Here is a 26,909-nt window from a genome sequence, read left to right as displayed (position 1 = left end):
GACTAGTCATAGAAATAATTGTAAACATTTTGAGAATTTTTAGTAAACATAATCCCGTTTACCCATGAAGCATATAGACTAATTACAGCAGGACAAATCTTAATATAATTTAATGTGGGTATGTAAGTATCAAAATTATGTAATTTTCAGTAGCAAAATTAGAAACTATAATGGATCTCTTACTGTATACAAGAGCAAAATGCTCCTTGTATACAGCTGACGTTGGATCACATGCCACATTTTAATGAAGTCTGACTACTTTCTACAGTAGTCTATATAAAATTTGCAGGAAGTTTACAAACATAATATGATCATTTTTATGTTTTGGGGTTTGCAAAGGAATATAACATCACTATTAGGATATTTCAACAGTTTGGAAAGATTAATTTCATGTACCTATTTTTATATGTTGTCTGTACAGTGCCATGCCTATGAGCTTTATAGAGAGAAAATAAGTACCCATTAATATGATTTTTGCATCGATACAAAGTAATAATTGGCAGAACATGCTGACTAGTAGATTGGTTCTAAAAGTATTGGGCATGGGGTAAATTAACAGTACTGAGGATATTTTAAACTAAAAATAATATTAAAAACTAAAAATAATTTTTGCAGTTTTTTCAGTCCTTTCGATAATTATATGGACAGAAGTGAATTTTGCTTCCTTTCCGATACATGTCCTTAAATGAAGCCTTTTTCTGTGGCCTTATCAACAAATTATTTGCCTTTAATTTTTTTAGCAAAAAATTTGAAAATACTCAGAACAGTCTTCTTTCTTGCCTGATTCTGAGCTTTGTGATATGCATTCAGTACTAGTTCTTGATAATTTGTTAACAAGGCGTTTTTAACACTTTGGACAGATGCACATACTGTTTTCAATCTTCACGGTTAATTATTCGATTTTGTGTTTGATGCCAGAACACCCTGACTCCTAATCACTGCTCATTGTTGCAAGTCCATTATATTCTAACTGTTTGAGTGCTCCCATTGACCTTGAACTGACATTATAAGCTGTGTCTAATCTTTTCAGTCTATATTTCTAATGCTTCTTTTCTTTTTTCCTTTTTTCCTGATCCCTGTTTAGCATCACAATGGGGCTGCCTCTTAGCCCTGCAGCTGACTCCGCCCGCTCTGCGAGGCATGCCCTCTCGCTCATTGCCACTGCCAGACCACCCGCCTTCATCACGACTATAGCCAAAGAGGTGAGCACAACCTCTCCGTGTGCTCCATCTTCTCATTTAGAGGAACTATTAGATATTGTGAGCTGAGGGTCCATGTCCACAAATAATCCTTCCAGTTCTAGAACAATGCAAGTTAATAATTTAGTGCCGAAATGAATACGTATGTACCCTGAATTCCACTGCAGTGCAGTCATTACTTGTGCTTTTGTATTCATTTCTGTTCTCAAAGTTAACTTACTTGCAAATATTTGAAATTAATTTTTCAATCTGAAATATAGCAGCCTTATTCAAATTAAAATATACTAGAGATACTCCCATTTTACAAATGTAAATATCTGCCTGTAATCAACACTGAACTTATTTAACACTGGCTTTTCAACTGTAAACAAAAATGTAAGTCATAAACTTGCTAATTGTTTTTCCTATTGCATGTCACAGATAAAGACTTGAATGCCAATTGATTCCCACTTCTTAGTGTTCTAACTAATTGCCCACATCTAACTGAAAAACTAGTAAAGAACAATGAACCAATTATAGGATCTTTCCTGTAGGTCTTAGTAGTGGGAGAGAAAGATGATAAGCTCCTACATTTTTTTTTAAAGGTTTGTTCCATTTCAGCATGAATAATGTGTAGACTTGGTGTCCGTGGGGTATGAGCTCTGAGTTGTTTTTCCTGTAGCTATGATGAATTTTTAAAATACTAAATAAATACCTCTGAGTCTGCCCTGATAACCTGAAACCTACTGGGCCTGTGTCTGCCCCAGAGCCATCCTTAATAGGCATGCAGCAAATATTTGTGACGTGAAGTTAGTTAGAAGGGAGGAAGGAATGTTCTCATAGATTGTATGGGTTAATAGGAGGTGGTGGGACTCTGAATTCATACTTAAAATAATTCTGTAGAATAAGGGGTTGTGTTTTTCTGATAGTGCATAGCGTTACAGTGAGGTTACACTGTATTTAAAGTATGCACATGTATGTTATATACCTGTAATTTATAGGTATATATTTGTATGAAGAACATATATATATAAATGAACAGATTTCTTATGTAATAGAAATAAATATATAAATGAACATATTTATTAGCCATGGAATTTTTAATCAGTTTTTAATCAGTTGAATATGCATTGATAATAATATTGAATATATTGAATAAAGCTTACATCAGTCTGACCACATATATAGGTCCTATAAATGCCAGCCATAAAACTACCTCTTTAAAGAATAAGCAAGTATTTGTGTTGTGTTCTTGAACTTAGTTTTCACCATTTATGTATGAATATTTTTAAATGAACTGTTAGAATAGCCATGGTTTGGATTTATTCTACTCCAGCATTTGGTTAGAAAGGTATTTTTAAAATATTTTAATGTTGATGTTTTACTAATTACCAGTTGATCCCTACATTCTTAGTGTTCTGATATTTCAGTGTAATAGACAGTTATTACCTTGTAAAAATAAGTTTTCCATTTCACTTAGAGTTTTAGAGTGAGATCCTGAAGTATTTCTCACTGTTCCCTTCCCGTCATGTCCCATCAAGTGTTCTTTCTCCTCCGAATGATTAAGACTTACAGTTTGTACAGGGAAGAAAAATCACAGTGAACTAATATTCTTTACAGTGCTTATTATTTTTGGAGGCACGTTCATTCACATTTCCCAGCCTCATTATAGAGCACCAGGAACGGTGCCTGGGACACCGGAAGTCTTCTATAAACATTATTTACTGTTATTACCACTTGAGGGCAAGTCTCATGCTTCTTACTCGCTGGGTATCTCCTAACCACTGTCCACCTCAGCCCCAAGTAGACCAAATTCACAAACCTTCAGCCTGTCTTTGGAAAAATGTCACAGTAGTGTTGTATTAAAGCCTCATGTAATACTCAGGAACTTACAGAATTTTATTAGAGGATACTTACTGAGTTTTTATTGTACTAAATACTTTGTTTTGCAATCCAAAGTGTTTTCCGACCCACTCCAAGAAAGTTGTTCTGTTGATTCTCATTTTTTTCCCCTCCTGTATTAACAAAGGAGAAGTAAACGAGTGGCTAGAAATGCAAAACTGAATCTAGTGTCAGCCGTGTCTCCAGCATTGAAATGTCTTCACAGGTGCACAGACATACAGCTCTTGCAGCAAATACCCAGTCGCAACAGAACATGCACACAACAACTCTTGCACGAGCTAAAGGGGAAATTCTGAGAGTCATTGAGATTCTTATTGAAAAGATGCCCACGGATGTTGTGGATCTTCTCGTGGAGGTAAGGATATCCACTTTAAATGTTAGAGCAGCAGCCCAAGTTAAGTATGTGCACGTAGTAATATAAATCTGTATTTTTATTTCCAAAGAAATAAAAGAAAAAGAATCCAAAGACTTATCTACAAGACAGAAAGAGAGATAATTAAATGAATTAACTTTTGGACCATTTCCTAGGGGCCTTATTTAAATCTCACTAAAGATCAAAATGATTGCTGTGTACACTTACCCATCATAGGGAAGGGGTCTGTACTGGAATAATTTTTAAAGAGTGTGTTCTCTTTAATGTCTTTCATTATAAATAAAGCATGTAGAGTGCTCGAATAAAAGCTACCTATATTGTACATAAACATGAATTGCCTTTGAAGTCAACAAGTCTTATTTCTTTATTTTAGTGCTCTTATGTTTCTTGCAGATTAGGGAAAGAATATCCTGTAGTATTAAGTAACTATACTGTAACTTTAGTAAATATACTATAGTTTAAATACTGCACACTATCTAGAATTTTCATGCAACTGAGGCCCAAGTTAATAATTTGAATTTTGGAAAATTAAGTATTTTTGAAATTAATTTTGGATTTGCATCTTTTCTATAAAGGTTATGGACATCATTATGTACTGCCTTGAAGGATCTTTAGTTAAAAAGAAAGGTCTTCAAGAATGTTTCCCCGCCATCTGCAGGTAAAGAAGCCTTCCATAGCATGCAAAATAAATAATTTTTACTAACAAATAATTTTGAAAAAATTTTTAACGGAGTGAATGAGTAGTCTTGCCCAGTTAGAAAACCAGTTCTGAATTACTATCTGCTTACTTTCTGAAAACAGTTTAGGCAGCTCATAGTCAAAAACACAGCTATAATAGAACCAGTATTTGAAATTGGATCCTGATGAGATTTTCTCCAAACTTGAAAAAATGAGTAAGAGATAGCATCTGTTGAGTATGTGTGTGTCCTTACCTTCATCACTCAAATTAACATTTACATTACAAAAGGAAGAGTTTAGGAAGCTTCTGTCTGACTTAGGAGAGAAGGTATACTTTTCAGCCAGGGGAACATTTCTACCACATTTTCACTGGTAAATTTTATTTTTAATGTAAAGGTAGCATTCTTCATATTGTCCTACCAAGTGCAGTTGTTTTCCCTATGAGATAACTGGCCAAGAACAGTTAGAACTGAAATAATAATGTTGCATATGTTGAATATAACCAATAATTTTAGACGTATATAACATTTCATTGTTAGGAAATGAAGGTGTTTTAAATGCAGTAGTGTTTATTTTCCCCTTAAAATAGTTTTTGGTTCTCAAAATGTTTATAGCTTGGGGTACATTTTGTTAAAAAATTTTTTACCTCCAAGTGGTTGTTAGAAATAGTGCTTAAATCTGTTGAAAATCATTGTTTCTATAGAAAACAGAAACACCAGTTGTCATAGTTAAATTTTTCTTTTTAAGACACATTCAGTGATCTCCTTTCTTCTGTTTGCTCAGTTCTGCACACATACGGTAGTGACAAGCTTCACTTCAGACTCTAAGTTTCCTGAGACAGGTGATATCGTATGACACATCGTTATGTCTTCCGTATCTCCTGGCCTTTGAGCAAGTGTTTGCTGATTGGGTTGTACTCCCTGAATCTTCTAGTATCTCCTTCCATATTTATCATAGACTTTATACTGTAGCCACCTCATTTTGGCGTTGCTGAATCATGCCACCCAGAAATGAAAAACAGAACACCCAAAAGGAAAAGATTGTGCTGGAATATACATGTGGACAGATGTGTGTTTTCTTATGGTACAGATTACATGTGTGAGAATGCAGGCATTTTTTTTTTTTTAACATTATGCCACGTTAATTTAGGTTTGTGTTCTTTTTGTTAGAAATTGTATGTATAAAATCTTTTCATGCTGTTAACTGATGACTGTATATGTAGCTGTTACTGTCTCAGTTAAGTTGTTCTCTAAGGAAATGCCTGTGCAGAAATGGACACTGGGATGTCTCTTTATAGAGGTGATGATTATTGTAGAGCTGAATGCTAGCAAATGTTAGTAAAGGATTCCTTATAGCACCAGTCTTGGGGATGTAAGATAAGCCTCCTGGAGTTAACGTGAGGAAATTGTCCAGTGTTTCAAGGGCCTGTCTGCCCTTGCTGGAAGCCTGCCTCCCCAGTAAGTGGCCCCCTCAGTTCCTTAGGTCACCCTAGTTTGCTGGTGTCCACTCTTGTTTGCTGGTGTTTCTTTGCCGGAGAGTAAGGGTTCTGCTGGGAAGCTAAGAGGGCATGCTCAGTACCCGGTTATTTTGATTTGGCAGAAAACAGTTGTATTTTGTTTATTAATTTGATAACATCTATTGAATACCTACTGTGTATCAAGTACTAGCTAGGCCCTAGGGATAAAATGATGAATAGGATGATATCCTCAGGGAGCACACAGGGTCTAAAAGGGTAGGTGATGATTAAGATAGATAATTCCAGGGTGCTGTGTTATGCGCCAGAGTAGAATTCCATACCAGAGACAAGACCGGGCAGTAAATGGCAGTGCTTAATTCTGGGTAGAGGAGGCTTAGAAAGTTTCACAAAGGAGAAAGTATAGTAATAATAATAATAGAATCTTAGAAAGTTTCGCAAAAGAGAAGGCAGACTAATAATAATCTCCTTTTATTAAAGGAGAAACATGTTTTGATAACAGTAACTGCCAGGTAGAGAGAAGGATCCATGCCCCACAAGGGTTTGGGGTGGTGGTGGGAGGAGTGATGGTGGGTTCTGGGAAAGCTTCAAAGAAAAGTTACTGGAGCCAGCTTCACAGAATGAACCGGTGTGTGCCGTCTGGAACTGCAGAAAAAAAACAGATCAGTAAATGTCTAGAGACACAAAAGGATATAGTGAACTTTGGCAAATTCTAGTGGCCAGAATGCAGGTTGAGGGTGGACATCTAATGTGGCGTCAGAGGGGTGGGGCTTTGAATTCCATACGAAGGAGTTTGACCGTCATTCTCTAAGCATTGGAGAATCAGCAGAGTTTAAGTAATTCTTGGGCCAGAGCGAAGTTGATAAGACCTAATCTTAGGAAACTTCAGACTAATACAAGCAGTTGTTAACTATGAAATTAGGTTAGATGTTATATAGCTGTGAAGATAGAAGCCACAGAGAGCCAGCCCGTAAACATCGGAAGGTGATTAGCAATATAAGGTCGTTGCGTATGCTACATGTTAGTTGGAACAGGCAGTAAGTTATGGAGGACTGCAGAGAACATTAAGCGGAAATGAGGCCTCAGAAGGTTACTGTCTGATGCCTCCCTGCCTACTAGCTGATCTGTACTTGGTTGATGAATGTGCAACACAGATGTGAGCATAGCAACAGAAGTTAAAATTCTTTTACTCGATCTCTGCTGTGTCCATGCCATTGTTCTGGGTGCCTCACATCACCTGTGAGCCCCCTGCTTGTAAACGTTTTTCACTAAATATGGAACTCCAGTCAAAGTCACTGAAGTGAGTATCTGTGGTTCAGTCATGCGGTATTTGTTTTTGCAATCTTTATATAATCTTGTAGTCTTTTTGTGTGTGGAATTTTTCTTCTTTTCTTTCCTTTACCCTATTCATTATTTTTTTTATTTTTATTTTTTCCTTTACCCTACTTTAAACATGCTATGGGTTTTAGCTTAGGCTAAGCTCTGTCATGTTGTGTTGCTCTATACTAGTATTCAGTTGTTATGGTCACTAGATCAGATCATAAAAAGGTGTTTAAAAACTTCATTACATATTCTTTAAATGAAATATTTTAAATGAAATATTCTTTTTAAATGAACTACTCATTTAAATGAAATATTAAATAAGCACCTAGTGGAATGCTCATCATTTAGATATTCTGAGAATGTTAGTTTCCTGTGGGTCTCTCCGTCTTAGTAATAAGGCGAAAAACCAAAGTGTATGTAAGAAATTAGTCAAAGATTTGAAAGTATTTTATATGCATACAGACCACAGAATGGAATTATTATTTTCATATATGTAAAAAAATTGGTTTACTTCTCAAAATAATAATTTTTAGTCAGTGTAATAAAGGCGATCTTCACATCTCAAGTTGTATTACTTTAACTAGGAAATAATCTAGGATCCCAAAGTCATTGAATATTTAAAAATCGAAAGTACTCTGACTTGGGTTATACATAAAATTCACAATTTTCATCTATTTGTGAAAAGAAAAAAAATCTTAAAAAATTCACAATTTTCTGTGAGTACTAAGATGAAGGAACATCATCAAATGCTGAATAATCCCGATAATGGTTCTCTTGGTTTTTGGTTTGGTGTGGTTTTTAAAACTTGATCAGTGGGCTTATGATTCTGATACACACCTGTGTTTTGAATTTTCTATTCAGGATTTTAAAACCTTGACATTAACATTTTAACATTAAATTGGTAGTTTCTCTAAGCTCTTCTTTATTGTTGGAAGTTTGGCAGCCTGTTTCTCAGATTGCCTGAGATAATAAAACTTCCATTTTATTGTTATGAAAGTCTTCGGTTTTAACTTAGGCTGATCTCTATGTGTTGTTAAATACCAAGAGTCCATTTGATTCCGTTTTTCTTATTTATTCATTTATCTATTCAGGTTTATTTCATGATTATATGACTCCATATGTAATTTAATGAGTAGTGACTTCATCTACTTAGTTATACTATTAACTGAATTTCTTTGTCCTCTGATATGTTTATTCAAAACATGTTAAAGTTTAAGCTGCAATTTGTAAATTCATTGAAAGAAAGAAGGAGTAATACAAAAAGTTTGATTTACCCAATTTGGTTTATATAATAGCTTTTCTGTCAGTGTTAAAACTTCTTTTAATATCTTTTTTTTTAAGATTTTAGTTATTTATTTGACAGAGAGAGACACACGAGAGAGGGAATACAAGCAGGGGGGAGTGGGAGACAGAGAAGCAGGCTTCCTGCCAAGCAGAGAACCTGATGTGGGGCTTGATCCCAGGACCCTGGGATCATGATCGAGCTGAAGGTAGATGCTTAACAACTGAGCCACTCAGGCACCCCCTTTGAATATCTTCTGCTTGAAAGTAGAAATGCATTAGGACGCAAGCCAGTAAAATTTGACAGACATTCTTTCTTATCACTGATCAAAACTCACTTGCTGATACTAAAACATGAGGTTACAGCAATGCATCAATGCATAATTTGCCAGAGATAAGCCGTAAGTTCAAATCTAAACTTAGCAGCTGATGTGCAGAGAGGCACAGACCATCAATACCTAAGTCACAGTGTTCATAAGGTAGCACAGTTGTTCAAAACAAACATTCCTCTTTATAAGCCTGAGCTCTACATGCAACTGAGAGTCCTCATATAAAAGACATACAGTATGTATGTAGCTTACAGACCCTGTAGTTTTAGAGGTTTTGTGACTCTCAAGAACGTGTTAGAAGGATGCTTACACAACTAAATATATTTTTTTAAGATTTTATTTATTTATTTGACAGAGAAATTGAGATCACAAGTAGGCAGAAAGAGAGGGGGAAGCAGGCTCCCTGCTGAGCAGAGAGCCCGATGCGGGGCTCGATCCCAGGACCCTGGGATCATGACCTGAGCTAAAGGCAGAGGCCTTAACCCACTGAGTCACCCAGGCGCCCCTACACAACTAAATATTAAACAAAGTACAGCGAGCACTCACTGGTTGAGAGAACTAAGGACACAGGGAAGAAGGTGATGTTTAAAAATGTACTGAGGGCTCCCTCCCAATTGGGCCCTCTGAATAATGATCTCCAAGTGCAGTTCCTAGACCATCTTCAGGAGAATTACCTGATTTCTACGCTCCACCAGAGAGACACCTCCTCAGACTCTTACAAAGCCTGGGACACTGCATTTGGTGGCCTCCCCTGATGATTTTTAAGTACCCTCAAGTTTGAAAATGAGTACTCTAAAATCCAAAACCAAGAAACACAAAACCTGAGTCATTGTGCATAATGACCATGTTATGTTATATAAAACCTTGGATCCGTGAATGCTTATTTGCTTCTATATTGAATAAACTCAGAGGAACACCAAGGAAACACCTGAAGACATTCCTTTACTTCCTTCGCTCTGGTGATGCCCTATTAGTTTTTAAAGAGTTGCCCTTAGACTGTATCACGAAATGCCTGCCAAAGATGTTAACTTCAAACCTGGTCATTGATTGGCTTTTATCTAAAACTCAGTTGGAAAAAATCCAGAGCTAGTTTAAAAAACACACAGGCCATCCTTCAACTCAGGTCATGATCTCAGGGTCCTGGGATCCAGCCCCATGTTAGGCACCACACTCAGCGGGGAGTCTGCTGCTTCCTCTCCCTCCACCCTTCCCCCTTTTTGTGCCTCCCCAAATTAATAAATAAAAATCTTTAAATAATTTTAAAACCTTTAAAAATAAATAAGTAAAAAATAATACAAAACAAAACAAAACAAAAAAATCAAACACATAATCCAATAACAGCAAAAAAACCAAACCAGAACACGTGGTCCATTTATTCTTCTACATGTTTGAGTTTATATCTGTAGAGGAAATTACACACCATCAGAGAACTGCCTTGTTGGACCATAGTGTCTGGTCTCCTTCCCAGTTCTGTCCCCAAGATCTCTTCAGGACTACGCCTGCAGTTTTTGGAGGAATCTTCCGGGAGAGTGTCTGGAGAAGATGGCCAGTGCATTAGTGTAGGGCTCGTGCTTCACTTTGCTTAGTGCCCCCTTCCGTGAAGACTCAAGACATTTCTTTTAAACGCGGATAACAAGCATTTTTTGTTTGGTCCTAAGGAACTAGTATGTGTTTTGGTTGTTGTTTTTTTTCTTCCACATAACCAGGGGGTTCATTTGAAAATTTTGCTTTGGCCCTTAGGCAGCTCAAAGCCAAATCTCTGCCTGCCTCTCAGTCGTGTCTCCCATCTCCCATTCTCCTTCCTCATCATCAGACCTCAGACTGCTCCTTCTCTTGTACCTTCCCCAAGTCCATGATGGAGTATGTGCAGGTCTGTGGGAAGTAGATGCATGTGTTAAATCTTATTTCAAAAGCCATGGCCACAAAAATAATTTTACCCTGAATCCAACTGATTATTTTCTAAAAAAAAATTTTTTTGTACGATTTTATTTATTTATTTGACAGAGATCACAAGTAGGCAGAGGCAGGCAGAGAGAGAGAGGCAGGGAAGCAGGCACCCTGCTGAGCAGAGACTCATGCAGGACTCCATCCCAGGACCCTGGGACCATGATCTGAGCTGAAGGCAGAGGCTTTAACCCACTGAGCCATCCAGGCACTCATTTCTAAAAAATTTTTTAAAAGTCCTTGTGTTAACTGAATGATCCTAGGTCTTCCTGGAGTAGTTTATGTATCTGTAAATATTTATTTACTGGAAGATACAAAAATCACATGATTTTAATTGCTATATAAACTTTATAGTCATGAATTTAAATATTTCCTAATCCACATTAGTTCCAGAAATATTGTTAATAATATAGAAGTGTCTATTAATAATAGAAGAAAATTACTTAAATTTCAGTGCCCTTGAGAGATTATAGCACATACATCCTTCAAAAAGCTGATCCACAAAATGGTTCTGCCAGATTTTCCATCACTATAACAAATAAGGCTGTATTATTATATAGGAAATAAGGTGCCTTCCTTTTATAGCAGTAAGATTCTTGAAACATTGAATATTTATGTTTGTGAATAAGCAAAGTCAGAGCTACAACCAGGTAACTCATTGAAGACATGAATCCCTCCAGATGACTCATTGGCCTTTGCTTTGCCTTTGTCAAGCTCCTAGATGATCGTCAAAGAGGCATCAGCTGGCACTCTAGGTCACTGTTGTTGGAGGCAGAAGTACTGAGGGCTCTCGAGTGAGGTACAGTTAACTGCCTGGTTATAAATAATACAGCGTCCACAGTTAAACATATCCTAGACACCAAGAAAGTAGAACTAACTTTTTTCAAGGAGTGGAAGATAAACATCACTGGAGTTTTCCCAGAATTCCTTGTTCAAATGTAGTTCCCAGGATGCCTGGATGGCTCAGTCAGTTAAGTGTCTGCCTTAGCTCAGCTCTGCAGGGCAGCCTGGTTCTCCCTCCATCTGCCACTCCCCTGTTTGTGTGCTCACTTGCTCTCTCTCTTTCTCTCTCTGACAATTAAATAAATAAAATCTTAAATTAAAAAAAAAGTAAAATATAGTTACAAACTGTTGTGTTGCTGAACTTGGATATCCTCGTGAAGTCCCTCATATAACAGACCAGTCAACACTGAGCGTCTTGTGCCTGACTCAGTTTAAGTTTCCCCTTTGGGTCACCATATAAACCCTGTGACTTATTTTATATGACTATATTTGATGCAGCAGCATAAAAAATCAAAGTGTAAAAATACACAGATGCTACTGAACTAAGAGAAAAGCAGTATAGAACATGTATGTATTACATAGACTTTTAAAATGTTTCTTAATTCATTTTGTAAAAATACTCTTTTGCTCATCTCAATAAAAAATTGAGTAAGCTCTTGTAAGCTACTGCCTGTGAAATCTCAGTTAGAAAGAAAGATAAAATACCTCTGGAAATAGAATGAAATTATAATGTTATTTTAAAATTTGAGGCTATCTTATTACGTTCTTGTGGACTAGTAGTGACATAATGCATAGCAAATAAAGGATTAGGGATTTAAAAATGAAATTGTAAGTTGATGGGAAAGTATGATTATACTTGGAGATATAAAAGGTTTCAGGATTTTTTCATAGCAACAACTAGATACATGTGCCTCTAAATGCAATTTTTTAGTCACTTGAGTCCTCAGTTACGCACGTTGCTAAGAAGCTGAAGGGACTTATGGATCCACTTCCTTTGGAGCGCCCCCTAGCAAGAAGGCGAGGGCTTCTCTGGCCAAACCCGTAGGCTCCAAAATTCCCAGATAGATCCTTATTTCAAGTATTTTTATTCCCTTAAGTTGAGGCAATTGATTTGACATACAACTAAGAGTGATTTAATTTTTATGCCTTCTAAAGACTTGTCAAATAAACTCACAGGTTGAAAAGAAATCCTTTGGTCGGCTCCGTCTCCGCTTTTAGTGAAGAAAGTCTAAACACTTGGTGCAGACACTCAAGGACTGAGTGGAATAATGACACGAGCTAGGCCACTTCGTGAGTTTAGTCCTTAATTTCGTCGCAATAAATGGTGCCAGTTAGTTCACTGCAGCAGTGACCTTGCTGCATTATTTTTATAGGACGGCAAGCTGTAGACTGTTGAATCCGAAAAGGCCCTTATGTTACCCATTACGTCTTCATCCTTCACTTTATGAACGGACAAGCATAAAGACATTTTTGTGCGGACAGTCAGATGACAGTGAAGCCCAGCTTTGCTGAACAGATCTCACACCTGCTCTGTGCTCTGCAGGGGACAGTCCACAGGCATGGACTCACCAAGCAACAGCTGTGTCCTCTCCTCAGAGGACGGGATGGCTCCTGTTGTGTTCCAGGCCCCGCTCTCTTCCTGCTGCATTCTTCATTCCGTTCTCTTTCGCTTCCTCTCGGACTGTTCTCTCTAGAGAACGCTGCTCTCACATTAGCCTCTCTTCTTTCTGGCACCTCGTCCTCGGCCTGGAAGCAGGCTCTGTTCTCTCACTGAGCAGCCCTCCCTCCCCCTGCATCCCATCTGTCTGCTTCCTGCCTCTCCTCTCTCCTCCTCCCGGAAGTGGAGTCTGCGCTCTGCCCGTTTTGTCCCCTCTCGTGTCCTCTTGGGCTACTCTGCTCTGGTCTTTGCCCCACCATTCGCTCATCTCTCCCTCTCCCTCTCCCCACCCCCCACCCTTTTATAGTTTTTTGATTGTCCAGTATTTTTCAGTCTTTGGTGATTCTCAAACCTTCTGGTCTCAGAACTTCTTAAATATTAAAGACCCAAAAGAGTTATTTGAAATACTAAATGAAGTTCATGTTGATATAAAAACATATTTTTATGAAAAATAACTAGTTTGCCAGAAAAATACTGAGAAAGTAGCATTGCTTAACATTTTTTCAGATTTCTCTAATGTCTGACTTAATAGGAGACAGGTGGACTTTCATATCTGTGCCTGTCTTTAATCTGTTGCCATATGTGTTTTAATTGAGTATGTGGTGAAAAATCTGGCCTCACATAGATACAGAGTTGAAAATGTTTCAATAAGCCTTTTTAATATAATTTAATATAATTTTGCATCTTCTTCAGAAGTTCACCAAAACGCAACATGTGGTCATGTGATCATTTTTAAAGGTTAGCTACAATGTAGAATCTGTAATCATAATGAACTTTTCATGCTGTTGTATTAAACCCATTGGTACATCTTGCACTTTGAATGGGTCTTTCTCCCATGTATGACTTTGTGACATTATGCATTTGTCTTTGGAAAGTACTGGTTCCTGAGTTATGTAGTTGTCCATATATTGTCATATTGCAACACACAGTATCAAAAACATCACTTTTGCTAATATTTACTGCTGATCTCCTGAAAAAGCCAGTGTGGTGTAGGAAGCCAGAGTTTTCATTTGTACCTGAAAGCCTGAATTTTATCATTGGCAGCAAGTTCTGTCAGTTGTTTTCTTGGACAAGAATAAAGTAGTTGATTTTCAAGAAAATGTCTACCAAAAAAACAGGTCCCGATAACCACAGTTTGTCTCTGGGGTTATACTTTCAAGTACAAACAGTGTCATGTGGGAAAAACAAACAAACAAACAAACAGCTGGTTTAACTTGCTCCTTGATCGCACAAGTGTTTCTCCCTGAGACAACGAGCGCTCAGATTGCTGCATACTGGAGGGCTTTCTGTGCCCTTCCCGTGTTGTCACACTGAATGTTAAAACAACAGGTGCTCAAGGGTCAGAATGTAAATAAAGTTAATAATTTTTGCTGCCTCATCAGGGACATTCTCAAGTGAAAATGCCTTGGGGTTTAGTTCTGCTTGCCAGCAGCGCGTGGCCGTGAAGATGTAATGGCAGCCAGTAGACCACAGGGCCGTGGCCTTGGCTGAGGCTAACGCACCAGCACCATACTTGGCCTTGCTCTGACACCGGCCGTGCAGAGTCAACACAAAGAACAGATCGGAGTGATACCTCAATATCTCACAGAAGTAGTTTTGATCTCACACACTTCCTAACAGGAACCCGAGGCCCCGAGGCGTGTGCACACCACCCTCTGAGGCTGATGTAGCAGAGCCTTTTGTTGCCCTGAAATGGGAAACTTACTTCTTCTTAATTAAAGCTCTTGCACACTCTGCAGCCCTTAAATCCCCAAGATTGATAGATAGGTTATATCATAACCTTTCCCAGATCCAGTGCCCGAGGAGGAGGTAGGCTAGACTTCAGGAAGACTAGGGATTAGTTTTTCTGAGGCTCAGTACAAATCCTGAAATCGATCCTACTTACTTTAAAGGACCCTTCGCTTTTCTAGGGATTCCTGGCTCTCGCCGCAGTGCGGTGCCGCTGCTCTCGGAAGGGGGCCAGCTTGACCCTGGACTTTGTGTGTTACGCGCTGTGATACCAACAAGCTGGCGGCCAGACTTACCATCATTTAAGGACTCGTGTTACAGATACTATGTTAAACGGGTTAGACCTGTATTCTCCAAATCCTAATCTCAAACTCACTGTGCACCTCAGTGTTTTTTTTCTGCTCCTTGCATAGACCCGCACGTATTTCCTCCGGGACCTTGGTTCCTGCTATTCCCTCCTCCAGATCGTGACGTGGCCTGTCTGGTCTCCTCATTCACGTCCACTCCCCTGACCCCCCCGTCTCGCACGGCCTCTCCACCACCACTATAACACTGCCGTTTTATCTGCATCAGGCTGATGTCATCCGAAGTCACCTTGTCCATATTTGCACTTCCTCGTTAGGTGCTTAAGAGCAGGGGCCCTGTCTGGTCGCTTTCCTGTTAACGTTCCCAGCACCCCTAGCTGTTGAGAGAACGCACCCGAAGACCCTGTGCCCGCAGCGAGGCTTCACAGGACCTGCTGCTGGGACAAAGGGACTGGGCAGGCAGCTCCTTCACCCTCTGTCACGTCTGCCGTCCTAGCCTCCTCTCCTCCTCGGCTGCCTCTTCCCAGTCCTAAATCGCATCTCATCCTGTTGATTCCAAAGTCATCCTATAGTCTCTTCTTGGCAGCCTAAGCACTTACTCTGTATTTAGCTTGCTTTTATTTCATTGAAACCAGATTCTCAAAGGTGTGGATTATATATGAAATCTTAAAATATATATTCTATACACGCATACACACACACACACACCCTCCACATAGAAGGAGAGAGAGAAAATGAGAGTCTACTTTTTCAAAGAGAGGAGACTCTAAGTCAATAATTCTCAACCCTCTTGGTCTCAGTTAAAAATTATTGAGGGCCCCGGGGCACCTGGGTGGCTCAGGGGGTTAAGCCGCTGCCTTCGGCTCAAGTCATGATCTCAGGGTCCTGGGATCGAGCCCTGCATCGGGCTCTCTGCTCAGCAGGGAGCCTGCTTCCTCCTCTCTCTCTGCCTGCATCTCTCTCTGCTTGTCATCTCTCTCTGTCAAATAAATAAATAAAATCTTTAAAAAAAAAATTATTGAGGGCCCCAAAGTTTTTTTTGTTGTTGTTTGTTTTTTAAGATTTATTAGAGCGTGAGCAGGAGTGGCAGAGGGAGAGGGAGAAAGAATTTAAAGCAGACTCTGCACTGAGCACAGAGCCTGATGTGGGGCTGCATCCCACAACCTCGAATCATGGCCTGAGCCAAAGCCAGGAGTCACCTCCTGTGCCAGCTACCGTGTCACCCAAGCACCCCGAGGACCCCAGAGAATTTTTATGTGGGTTATAACTATCAATATAACCCATATTTGCTGCAATATTTGAAATTAAAATTAAGAAGTTTCAAAGTAATCTGTTAAATGTTCACATAAGTAATATTTTAATGAAAGATTATATTTTCTAAAACAAAGCAAATTAGAAGAATGGCATCATTTTGGGTTTTTTCCAATCTACCACGTCTGCAGTAGAAGTCAGCCAGATTCTCGTATCTGCTTCTGCTTGTGATAGCTCACACCATGGAGAATCTGGATGTCAGCTACATGCTTGAGAAAATGAGAGTGAAAAGGGAAAATAGCATCTTAGTGTTCCTACCAAGGCGGGTCTGACACAGAGCATGCTTCGAGAACTGCTCTAAGCACGCCTGGGACTGCCGGCAGTGGGACGTGAGTTCTGGATTGTGGGGGGTGGGGGGGTTCCTGCCTTTATCACACCCAGCTGGGCAGCCTTGGACATGTCTGTAGGCTTCTGTTTCCTCCTCTGGAAAATGAGGGGCTTTCTAGTGCGTAATAACCTGCTGCAAGCTAGAGCCCGAAAGTGTTAAAATCTTTCCTCATTACTCATTTATTAATATATGATTACCAATCATCCTATCTCTTAATAAGATCTGAGACATGTTATATGCTCTTAATGTAAGGACGCTGCAGCTTCTTTAATGCTCTCCCTAAAATTCTTTCAAGTAATTAACTATCAAATCTGAACCAACACCAGATTATTTAATGAACAAAGGACTCAATTAGTACGAAAAATAAGTTAAAGGTTTTAAAAAGAAAACACGAGAAGTACCTATTTTATTACACTTTTTTTTTTAACCTGTTGAAGTTCTGTGGAAAAAGTCAATTAGGTAGAAATCAGAACATAGTTTTAACATAGAATCACCATTGTGCTTTTAAAAGCCTATTATTTGTGGTATATCCAGACAATGAAATGTTATTCAGCACTAAAAAGAAATGAGCTGTCAAGCCTTGAAAGACGTGGAGGAACCCTAAATGCTTATTACCCAGTGAAAGAAGCCAATCTGAAAAGGCTTACATACTGTTTGATTCCAACTATATGACATTCTGGAAAAGGCAAAGCTGTGGAGTCAATAAAAAAGATCAGTGGTTACCAAGGGGGTTCGTGGGAAGAGAGCGTGAGTGGGTGGAGCACAGGGTTTCTAGGGCAGAGAAATTACTCTGTGTGATTCTGGAATGGTGAATGCGTCATTTTACATTTGTCCAGACCCATTGAATGGACAAACCAAGAATGAGTCCTAATATAATCTGCAGACTGGGAGTGATGATAATGTGCCATCGTAAATTCATCATTTGTAACAAATACACCATTCTTGGGAGGTAGGTATTGATAATAGAGGAGTCTGTGCGTGTTGGGGGCGAGGAGTATTTGGGAAAACCCTGTACTTTTTGCTCAGTTTTGCTGTGAACCCAGAACTGCTCTAAAAAGTAAAGTCAGTGGGTGGCTCAGTCAGTTAAGCATCTGCCTTCAGCTCAGGTGGGATCCTGGGATCGAGCCCCACATCATGCTCCTTGCCCAGCAGGGGAATCTGCTTCTCCCTCCCCAGCCCTCCCCGCTTGCTCTCTCTCTCTCTCTCACTCTGTCTCTCACATAAATAAATATAATCTTAAAAAAAAAAGTGAAGTCCATTTTTGGGGTGCCTGGGTGGCTCAGTCAGTTAAACATTGGACTCTTAATTTTGGCTCAGGTCATGACCTCAGGGTCCTGGGATTGAGCCCTGCATTGTGGGGGGAGGGCATGATGAGGGAGTCAGGCTCCCTGCTCAGTGGGGAGTCTACTTCTCTCCCTCTTCTCCCTCTGTCCTTACCCCCTGCTCACACACACTTTCTCTCCTTCTCTCTCTCAAAATAAATAAAATCTTCTTTTAAAAATAAAGTCCATTTTAAAAAATACATAATCTATTATAAGAGTCAAGAAATCAATATGAACTTAAGTGATGTGTAATGGCGAGCATTCAGTATTTATTTTTGATGACAGCGTATCATTCTCAATCATTCAGTGATGAGAAATTTTAATTAATTAGTCACTCTGTTATGGCCTATGCCATCTGGTTATTCTAAGTAATGCTAGATAGTGTTTATTTTTTGAATTGAAAATTGGTATGAAAAAAAATATTCTAATTGACTGGGTTTTGCCAGATAAATGATAAATCATAGTACCCAGTTCCAAAATTAGAAAAAAAAGTCACCGAATAAATAAGAATCAATACATGGAGTTCAGGTGACTTAACAAAGTAAAATAATTTTTAAGCAGTCGTGGGGCTTTTCTGGAGGAGTAAGGTTTTCTGCAGACTTGATTCCCTTACTCAGCGGCCACATAACGTGCGTCTGTTCTGTGTGTGCGGTGCCTGGCCAGCCCGGGCTGCTCAGCTGCACTGGTCAGTGGGGCATGGCTCTGTCTGCTTCAGAAGCCTTCACGCCGGCTTGGCAGAGACGGCCGGTGCATCGGAGAGATGTCGTAAGGCTCTGATAAAAGGGTCTCCAGGGGGACGCCTGGGTGGCTCAGTTGGTTGGACGACTGCCTTCGGCTCAGGTCATGATCCTGGAGTCCCGGGATCGAGTCCCGCATCGGGCTCCCGGCTCCATGGGGAGTCTGCTTCTCTCTCTGACCTTCTCCTCGTTCATGCTCTCTCTCACTGTCTCTCTCTCAAGTAAATAGATGGAATCTTTAAAAAAAAAAAAAAAAAAAAAAAAAAAAGGGTCTCCAGGGCACGTGGGCGGATGGGAAGGAATGAAGAAGGAGGGAGCGGCTAGTAGTGTGCTGGAGGGAAAAAGAGAACTGGTGATGTCTTCGCTGAACATAAAATGATGAGTAGATGTTTATGAGGCCGACATATCCTTCTAACTCCAAAATCTGAGGTACTTCCATATGTAGAATCGGCTGTCATTGACTAAAACAGTATTTTAAATGTGGTTGTGAATCTCTAACTAATGAGTCAGTGATTGCTTTGCAAAAATTATAGTGCATATGCTTTTACGTTGCATATTTCATTGCCAAGAATGAGGGAGTTCTCAAACAGTCTATGCATAGGCCTGAACTATATATTCAACGGCTCAAATACTTGGACTTCTTAGTAGATACTAAACAGATTTTGTAGCGGCAAGGAGGAAACTAACTTGAAAGGGCTCCGGGTATAAATTTCTCTAATTAATTATAAATGGATAAATCATCAGCATTTTAGTAGTATTGACCCTGAAATCTAAAATGTTTTTATGGTTTTGCTGGATTTAGCTCATTATCTCTTAGCTGACCTTTGTTGGGAACCCCTTAGCATGATTTCATGTAGAAAATGTACTTTATGTTAAAACATTTTTATTCGCTCATGTCCTCTAAATGTAGTTCTTGTTTGCCAACAGTTGTTCCCATTAAAAGATACTAGATCTGTGACATACCATACAGCTGTTAAAAAGATTGAGGTTAGTCCATTTCTACTGATCTGGGAAGACAGAAATAGAAGAGTAACTCACGGAGAGATTAGTAGTTTCAGAAGGGCACATAAAAATCATTTTTGAAGAAGAAAACTGTGAGGATTTATATTCATGCTTGTATGTATGTGCATATGAAGAGGAGAAAAATCTGGAAGGGGCATACTCCAAAGTATTTCTCAGGATTACCTGAGGTGCTGAAGGGGTTGGTAGTAAAGGGTAACTTTCTTAACTGTTTATTTTTCTGTGTTCTCTGTGTTTCTTTTTTACGGTGAGTGTGTATTTCTTTTAAATTGGATATATATGGGGCACCTGGGTGGCTCAGTGGGTTGAAGCCTCTGCCTTCGGCTCAGGTCATGATCCCAGGATCCTGGGATGGAGCCCCACATCGGGCTCTCTGCTCAGCAGGGAGCCTGCTTCCCTTTCTCTCTCTCTGCCTGCCTCTCTGCCTACTTGTGATCTCTGTCTGTCAAAAAAAAAAAAAAAAAAAAAAAAAATTTAAAAAAATTTAAATTTGATATATATTAGAAAATTCAAGTAAATAATAATCATTGGTAAAACTGTTAAAGCTGTAACATAGAGAAGAGTCCATAAAATCAAAGTAAAACAAGTAAACTTTTGAGCTGAATGAGAAAAAAAAATCTAGACAGAAGAGTTAAAAGTCTGTATTTTCAGAGCCAGTTTACCTTTTCTTAAACTTTGTTATTATGTAGACAGACTGATTGATTCTGCTTTTCAAGTGAAAAGCTGATTCAGCTCTGTTCACCCTAAATGGGCACTTAAAATCCAGTAAGGAAATGAATACCATCTACTTTAGAACAGTGCATAAGCTCATTTTTTAAAAAAAACTCCTCCAAACCTGTGGTTTGTTCTTATCCCATATGGTGATAACAATAATAGGATGTAAACAGCTTCTATGCTAACTTCCAGGAAAATTCTTAAATTGGTTACCATTTTATTGTCTACTTTCTATAATAACTACAGATGTTAACCCTTTACTTTGGTGAATAGAAGTCACTCTCAAACCATTTTAGTCCATTTCCCTACTCCTAAAAACTCTACGACAGAAAGACTGTTTTTTCAATATTAAAGTTCTTCATAAAACAAAACAAAGCTAAAGCTTCCAGGACTATTCCATTTCCCTGTATAATGGAAAGAAAGGTTACTTTTCAGACTGTTTGAAATGATACATGGAGTTTCAACCCAAAATCCCTTTTATTAGTATCAGCAACTTTAAGCTGAAACTAAAATAATTTGCAGTTACTATCAGGTTATATTGGCAAATCACAAGTATTTAAGAAATAAGTATGAAATATGTGGGAGCTTTCATTTCCCTTATTTAGCATGTTAATAGCACTTGATTCTTTCTGTAGCCTATCTTCAGAGGTGCAGATGATGCTGGTTATGGTGATGGTGATGAAAGGTGCTGAAGTGTGCGTGTACTCACGATAGGAAGCGTTTGTTGTGGGCCAGGCACTATTCTGAGTGCTGTGCATGTATTAGCTCATTTATTTCCCACAACAACCGTACTCTTACTGTTCCTGCATTCATATAAGGAAACCAAGAAACCAAGGAATAGGCAGGTGACTTGTTCCAGGTCACAAAGTTACTCAGTGGCAGAGTCAGGCAATAAGAACTCTTTCCCAGGCACCAATACATCCTTAACATGCACACTATTTCCCTTGGGGAAATGCTGCTGCCTGTACAACATAGGAGGTGTTTCCAGCTACAGTGTGCCCATAACAAGTTCTTCCAGAAGGGAAGTAATTCGCCTATTAAATATTTAACAGTGTTATTCAGGAGATATCTGTTGACTCTTGAAAATTGACAAGAGGCTGGACAGGAGGTGATGACTTTCAAATGGAATTCACCCGTATCCATCACCATCCCAGAATGAGGGATTTTTTTTTTCCTTTTTGTCTTTTGAACTGGTGCCCTCCCTTGGAAAGAAGCACTTCTAGAAAACATTTCCCCGCCCTTTACTGCTCACGCCCCCACAAAACTAACACAGGTCCCCTTGAACTGGTGCCTTCGCCAAAGCCACTTTGCACACGGGTAAGTCTTGCAAACACATGAGCAGCACGGGGACCTAGGGTTCTGGGGGCAGTGTCGATACACATTTTGTGGAGTACCTCCTGCTTGACGGAGTGCCCCTGCCCTTGATGGCAGGGGTGCGCCTGTGAGAGCTGACGGCCAGTGCTTTGAAAACCTACTCCTCATTATTTTCCTAGCCCTCACGTGGTGGCCCTCAGAAGAGCTTTTTGGCATCTCATACTGGCCAGCACAGGGCTTGGGGCAGGTGCCTTGTCAGTGGTGCCTTCGATGGTGAGTGTCTTCTGCACGTCGCTGTGCTGCGGAAGGCCTGCTGTCCTTTCCCACAGAACAGGTTTGCCTGTGTTTAGGGCTTCAGGTTTTTTTTGTGGGTTATTGGGAACATGTTGTGGATATTGAGAAAGTCTGAGCCCTCATCTGGAATGCCCGATGAGTCCAGGGATGCAGAGCGTTGATTAGCTTTTAAATAATTTTTGTTTACATTAATCAAGAAATTTTTATGCATATCCAGCAGAGAGTAACTGAATGAATCAATCTAAAAAGTTATTTCATGCAAATTAAAATTAAAATGTGATAACCATTTTTTCTCTGGTGTTGGTGGGAAAGGTAGAAAGGTGGGTAATACCAACTGGGGGCACTCTCACTTTTAGTGGGAATTGAAGGGAAATTGCCATTGCTTATCACATTAAAAATGTGTGTATACTTTAATTCAGAATCTCGCTTTGGGGATCTTGTCCTACGGAAACAGTCACCTCTATATATAAGGATCCATATGCAGTATAACTTGTCAGGAAGGGAATATTCATACACAGAATTGACACACACAGGAGCCCGATGCAGGGATGAGAAAGGTTGACATGGGATCATGGATACTGACATGGGCAACATTCCTTGAAGTGTTGAGAGAAGGATAGAAGATTGCAGGGTAATATGTGTAACACGATACCATTTGTGCTATCAGAATTAGAAAAATCTCTCGGGCGCCTGGGTGGCTCAGTGGGTTAAAGCCACTGCCTTCAGCCCAGGTCCTGATCTCAAGGTCCTGATCTCAAGGTCCTGGGATCAAGCCCCGCATCAGGCTCTCTGTTCAGCACGGAGCCTGCTTCCTCCTCTCTCTCTCTGCCTGCCTCTCTGCCTACTTGTGATCTCTGTCTGTCAAATAAATAAATAAAACCTTTAAAAAAAGAAAAAAGAAAAATCTCTCAGAAGTCCCACCAAATCCTTGACAGTCGTTCATCCTTGGTAAGGGAGGGGTGTGAGAAGGAGGACTTCCTTTTTACTACGTACCTATTGGCAGTGTTTTGGGTTTTTTTACCAGTACATATGGCTTGAGACCTTTTTAACAAAAAGAGTCAAAAGTTTGTGAACCATTTTAAATCAACATCAAGAATTTCTAAAAGCCACTCAGTAATCCTAGTATCTCAATGGCTTATGAAAGTACGTGTGCTTGTTCTACCATCAGTACTCAGTACATGTTAGCTCCAAGTCATGTAGTTAGAGAATTGTAAATAGTTCTAAATTGTAGATGGTTATATCCCACATTCTGTTCGACATCCTTAGATTTTAGATGGTTTCCTGTTAACCTGGAGATTAATTTTGGATTATCAACAGAGTGTTTCTTGTTGCTTTTTAATGCTCAAGGATATGATAGACAATAGTAACTCAGCATCCTGAGATCATTGGAAAATACCAAAGTCATGGTTAAGAAAGGGATGTTACCGGTTTCTAGGTTCCTCCCAAATCGTATTTTTGCCAAGAGTTGGGTATTGCCTTTTCCTTTGTGTTTCCAAATTGACTTTTAAATTTCACATCAGTGTTCTCTTATTTGAAGGTGATTTTTAATAAAAATTAAAAGGTCATCAATTTAAAGGAGACTATAAATAGAGAGTACCAAAGTTATTTAGAGACACAGGCACTGGGTGTTGGCGAACTCTGTAAGCAAAATGATTTGCTCCAGGATCCTGCACTCAATTCACATTTGTGCTTCACACCCATTTGTGGGGTGGCTGACACCCCACTGTGACTTAGTCATGGAAAGTTGAAGTCACAGAGACAGCTTTGGAAAAATAACCTATTCCAGTGTTTATTGATGATCGATAAGTTATTATTTCTTTTAACTATGTTTTGTGTGATAATACCACGTTCATTGACATTTACATGTGGCAATATATCTGGCAGATTCACAGCATAGTTTTTATTTCCATAACAACATTTATACCAAAAATACATACTTTCTTGTATGCATCATTATTTAGACTATATTTGCCTTCTTGAATTTCAGTTCAAGTAATCTTTTCTAGTTCCCTAAGGTATAATTAAATAGTTTCCAGTATGCAACTGTCAGCCTCATGCTAACATACCCAGATGACAGAGACCTTTATAGATAATTTCATATAAATCTGCAGTTACTTGTCTCAATTAAAAATTTATTTTTAGAGGGATCATCTGTTTCTTCTGCCTAACTTTTTTGGACATGTTTTGTTTCTTTTATTTCCCCATCTCAATTATTATTATTTTAGACCCTATAAAATATTCATTGGCCATAAAAATCATTATGTTTTGCATAGTTTTTACACTAGTTCACTGGGGGATAGGCATAGTGTTTGAACTTCTTACTGCATTACTTTTTACTGCTCATTTGGACCACATTTATGTATTCATACATTCAGCAAAAGATAAAGTCTCTGGTGGAGAGAAACGAGCTATAAGCAAAATATTGTTTGATATCAGGGATGGTTAAGTACATTAAAGACAAAATAGGATAATGGACTACAGGATAATGGAGGAAGGGCTGCTATATTAGATAAGGTGGCCTATGAAGATCTTAGTCAAGATCACCTTGGAACAAAGACCTGAATGAAGGGAGGGTACAAGCCATGGAGATATCAGGCAGATGAAGTTTTCAAGTGGAGGGTGCAGCAAGTGTTAGAGCTCCAAAGTGGAAACCTTCTTTAAAAAAAAAAAAAAAAAAAAAAAAAGCTTTTATTTGTTCATTTGACACAGAGAGACATGGCTAGAGAGGGAGCACAAGTAGGGGAAGTGGGAGAGGGAGAAGCAGACTTCCCAGTAAGCAGAGAGCCTGACAGAGGGCTTGATCCCAGGACCCTGGGTTCATGACCTGGCCGAAGGCAGACGCTTAACAACTGAGCCACCCAGGCTCCCCAAGTGGAAACACTCTTGGCATATTCGAGAAAGTACATGGAAATCAGTGTAACTAGAGCAGAGTGAACAGGAAGAGAGAAGATGAAGTCTGAGAGATGGGGTCCTGTCACAAGGAACTTGAAGGATTGTTGTGAACATGAGAGAAAGGTGATTTAATTCACGGTTGAAAAGGATCAATGAGATGGGATTGGGAAGGAGACAAACCATAAGAGACTCTTAATCTCACAGAACAAACTGAAGGTTGCTGGGGGTAGGGGTGGGTAGGGAGAGGGTGGTTGGGTTATGGACACGGGGGAGGGTATATGCTATGGTGAGTGCTGTGAAATGTGTAAGCCTGATGATTCATAGACCTGTACCCCTGGAGCAAATAATATATGTTAATAAAAAAATTTTTTTTAAGTATAAAATTTAAAAAATTATCAGAGTAATTGGAAGATGAGTCTGTCAAAGGACCCCTGAGGCCATGGTAATTTTCAAAGGACAGAAGTGATTTAAAATATTGCCAAAAGAATGATTTGAGATAAATAAATATTTATTTATTGGGAATAAAAAGAAAAGGATCACCCCAGTTGCATGTGGGCAGTAATGAAAGTGTGGGGCCAGTGACTAAATTTCTTGGATGATGACCACCCCAGACCCAGTAAGAAATATATTTTGTAACATTACTGGATTCCAGATTATTTTTCTTTCATGTACTTGGATGGTAGTGTTCTCTCTGACTTAGTAGAGTTTCCTTGTGATGGGCCAAGTTCCTTGTTCGGATTTGAATATAATAAAAGGATTCTTACCAGATTGTTACCCAAGAAAGCTGCCCAAGTGACACGTTGTTGATGTAGTGAACTGGGAGCTGAAGTACCATTTTAGAAGACTCAGCCCACATCAGTCCTTACTCTGAGAGCACCCCCTTCCAAATTATGAAGGAGTTTAAGACTTTCATGTAGGAATTTAAGACTTTCAGGTCACATCGAGAATAATTTTTAAAACTGTAGTGGATCCTCCTCTTCAACCACCTTTTGGGGTAGGGGCAACTAATGCGTATCTCACAGTCCCTCAATGGAAAACTAGTACTCAGTGGAGAGTAGTTGAGGGGTATGCTGGGTTCTGGAAACCCTCGGCAGAGATAGACTCCCTGCAGCCTGTCTCTCCCGAGAGTAGATACTTGTGAAGTGACTACATATATTTATACCACAGATTTCTTGTGTTGAAAGAGATACTGTTAAGGGAATAAAAAGTTTAACAAGAAGTCCAAAGATAAAAAACGTGCCCCAAGACCTTCACTGTCCAGAATTGTTTAAGATCTTGCTTAGAAGTATTACTCTAGCAATAAATTGCAAAGAATGACAAATGCAGACCTGTAATGTATGGTCCTTTCAGGGAAACTAAAGATGTGATACCAAGAATAGATTTGAATTCTTTTCTTCCATAAATTATGGTGTTTACAGATGATATAGAAGGATGAGGTTCATATCGGAGCATAGAAGACAGCCAGTGTATCAGAAACTTTTGAAATTCTGGTTTAAGTAAATTTTGTCCACATAAATGTATTTCAGCACAGATTTCTTTTGAAAAGGATTATTTTGAGGGGTAATTACAGTCACGTTTTACAGAAAGATTTCAGCAGTATTGCAGCTACATCTGTGCGAAGTTTAAGAATAGATTTTAAAAATACTTCTGAAATTTCATTTTCCTGTGGCTATTAACCTGAACAGAATAAATATTCGCTAAAGCATTTGTTAGGTAGTATGTTCCATGTTACTGTAATTGCGAGTTAACTGTGTGTGTAGATGTCAGTGTAGCTATATAGTGATGCCCGACACTTAAACCACTGTAATGATTGAATAACAAAATAGTGAAGGTCTTAAACTCTTCTAGGGCATTTTTTAAATTTTCAAATATAGGTGCATCGGATTTTGAATGCCCATCCCTGCCTTCTCTGTTGCGGTAGCATAATGTGATGCTTCAGACAGGAAAGCATTGAGGAAACAGCCTTACCCTAGCCACTCAGTAGTGGGGAAGCTTCATGTGTGTCAGGAGCCTTTAGTGCCT

The 26,909-nt window shown here is 39.1% G+C and overlaps 1 protein-coding gene across 4 annotated transcripts in view; it reads left to right on the top strand.

Moving 5' to 3' along the window:
- WDR7 (WD repeat domain 7) overlaps positions 1-26,909 on the top strand; it is a 363,545-nt gene that overhangs the window by 266,118 nt on the left and 70,518 nt on the right. For 2 of the 4 annotated variants that reach the window (XM_059140623.1, XM_059140622.1), the window contains 3 exons: positions 1,085-1,202; positions 3,286-3,435; positions 4,029-4,111. In XM_059140623.1, coding sequence (XP_058996606.1) covers positions 1,085-1,202; positions 3,286-3,435; positions 4,029-4,111 — 351 coding nt within the window. Of the gene's footprint in view, positions 1-1,084; positions 1,203-3,285; positions 3,436-4,028; positions 4,112-12,638; positions 13,730-14,832; positions 15,938-26,909 lie in introns of those variants that run through there. The other 2 variants (XM_059140626.1, XM_059140625.1) reach the window with 2 other exon arrangements.

Source organism: Mustela lutreola, chromosome 11, assembly GCF_030435805.1.
Source record: "Mustela lutreola isolate mMusLut2 chromosome 11, mMusLut2.pri, whole genome shotgun sequence".
Lineage (NCBI taxonomy): Eukaryota > Metazoa > Chordata > Mammalia > Carnivora > Mustelidae > Mustela > Mustela lutreola.
This window is presented reverse-complemented; position numbering and strand designations above follow the sequence as displayed.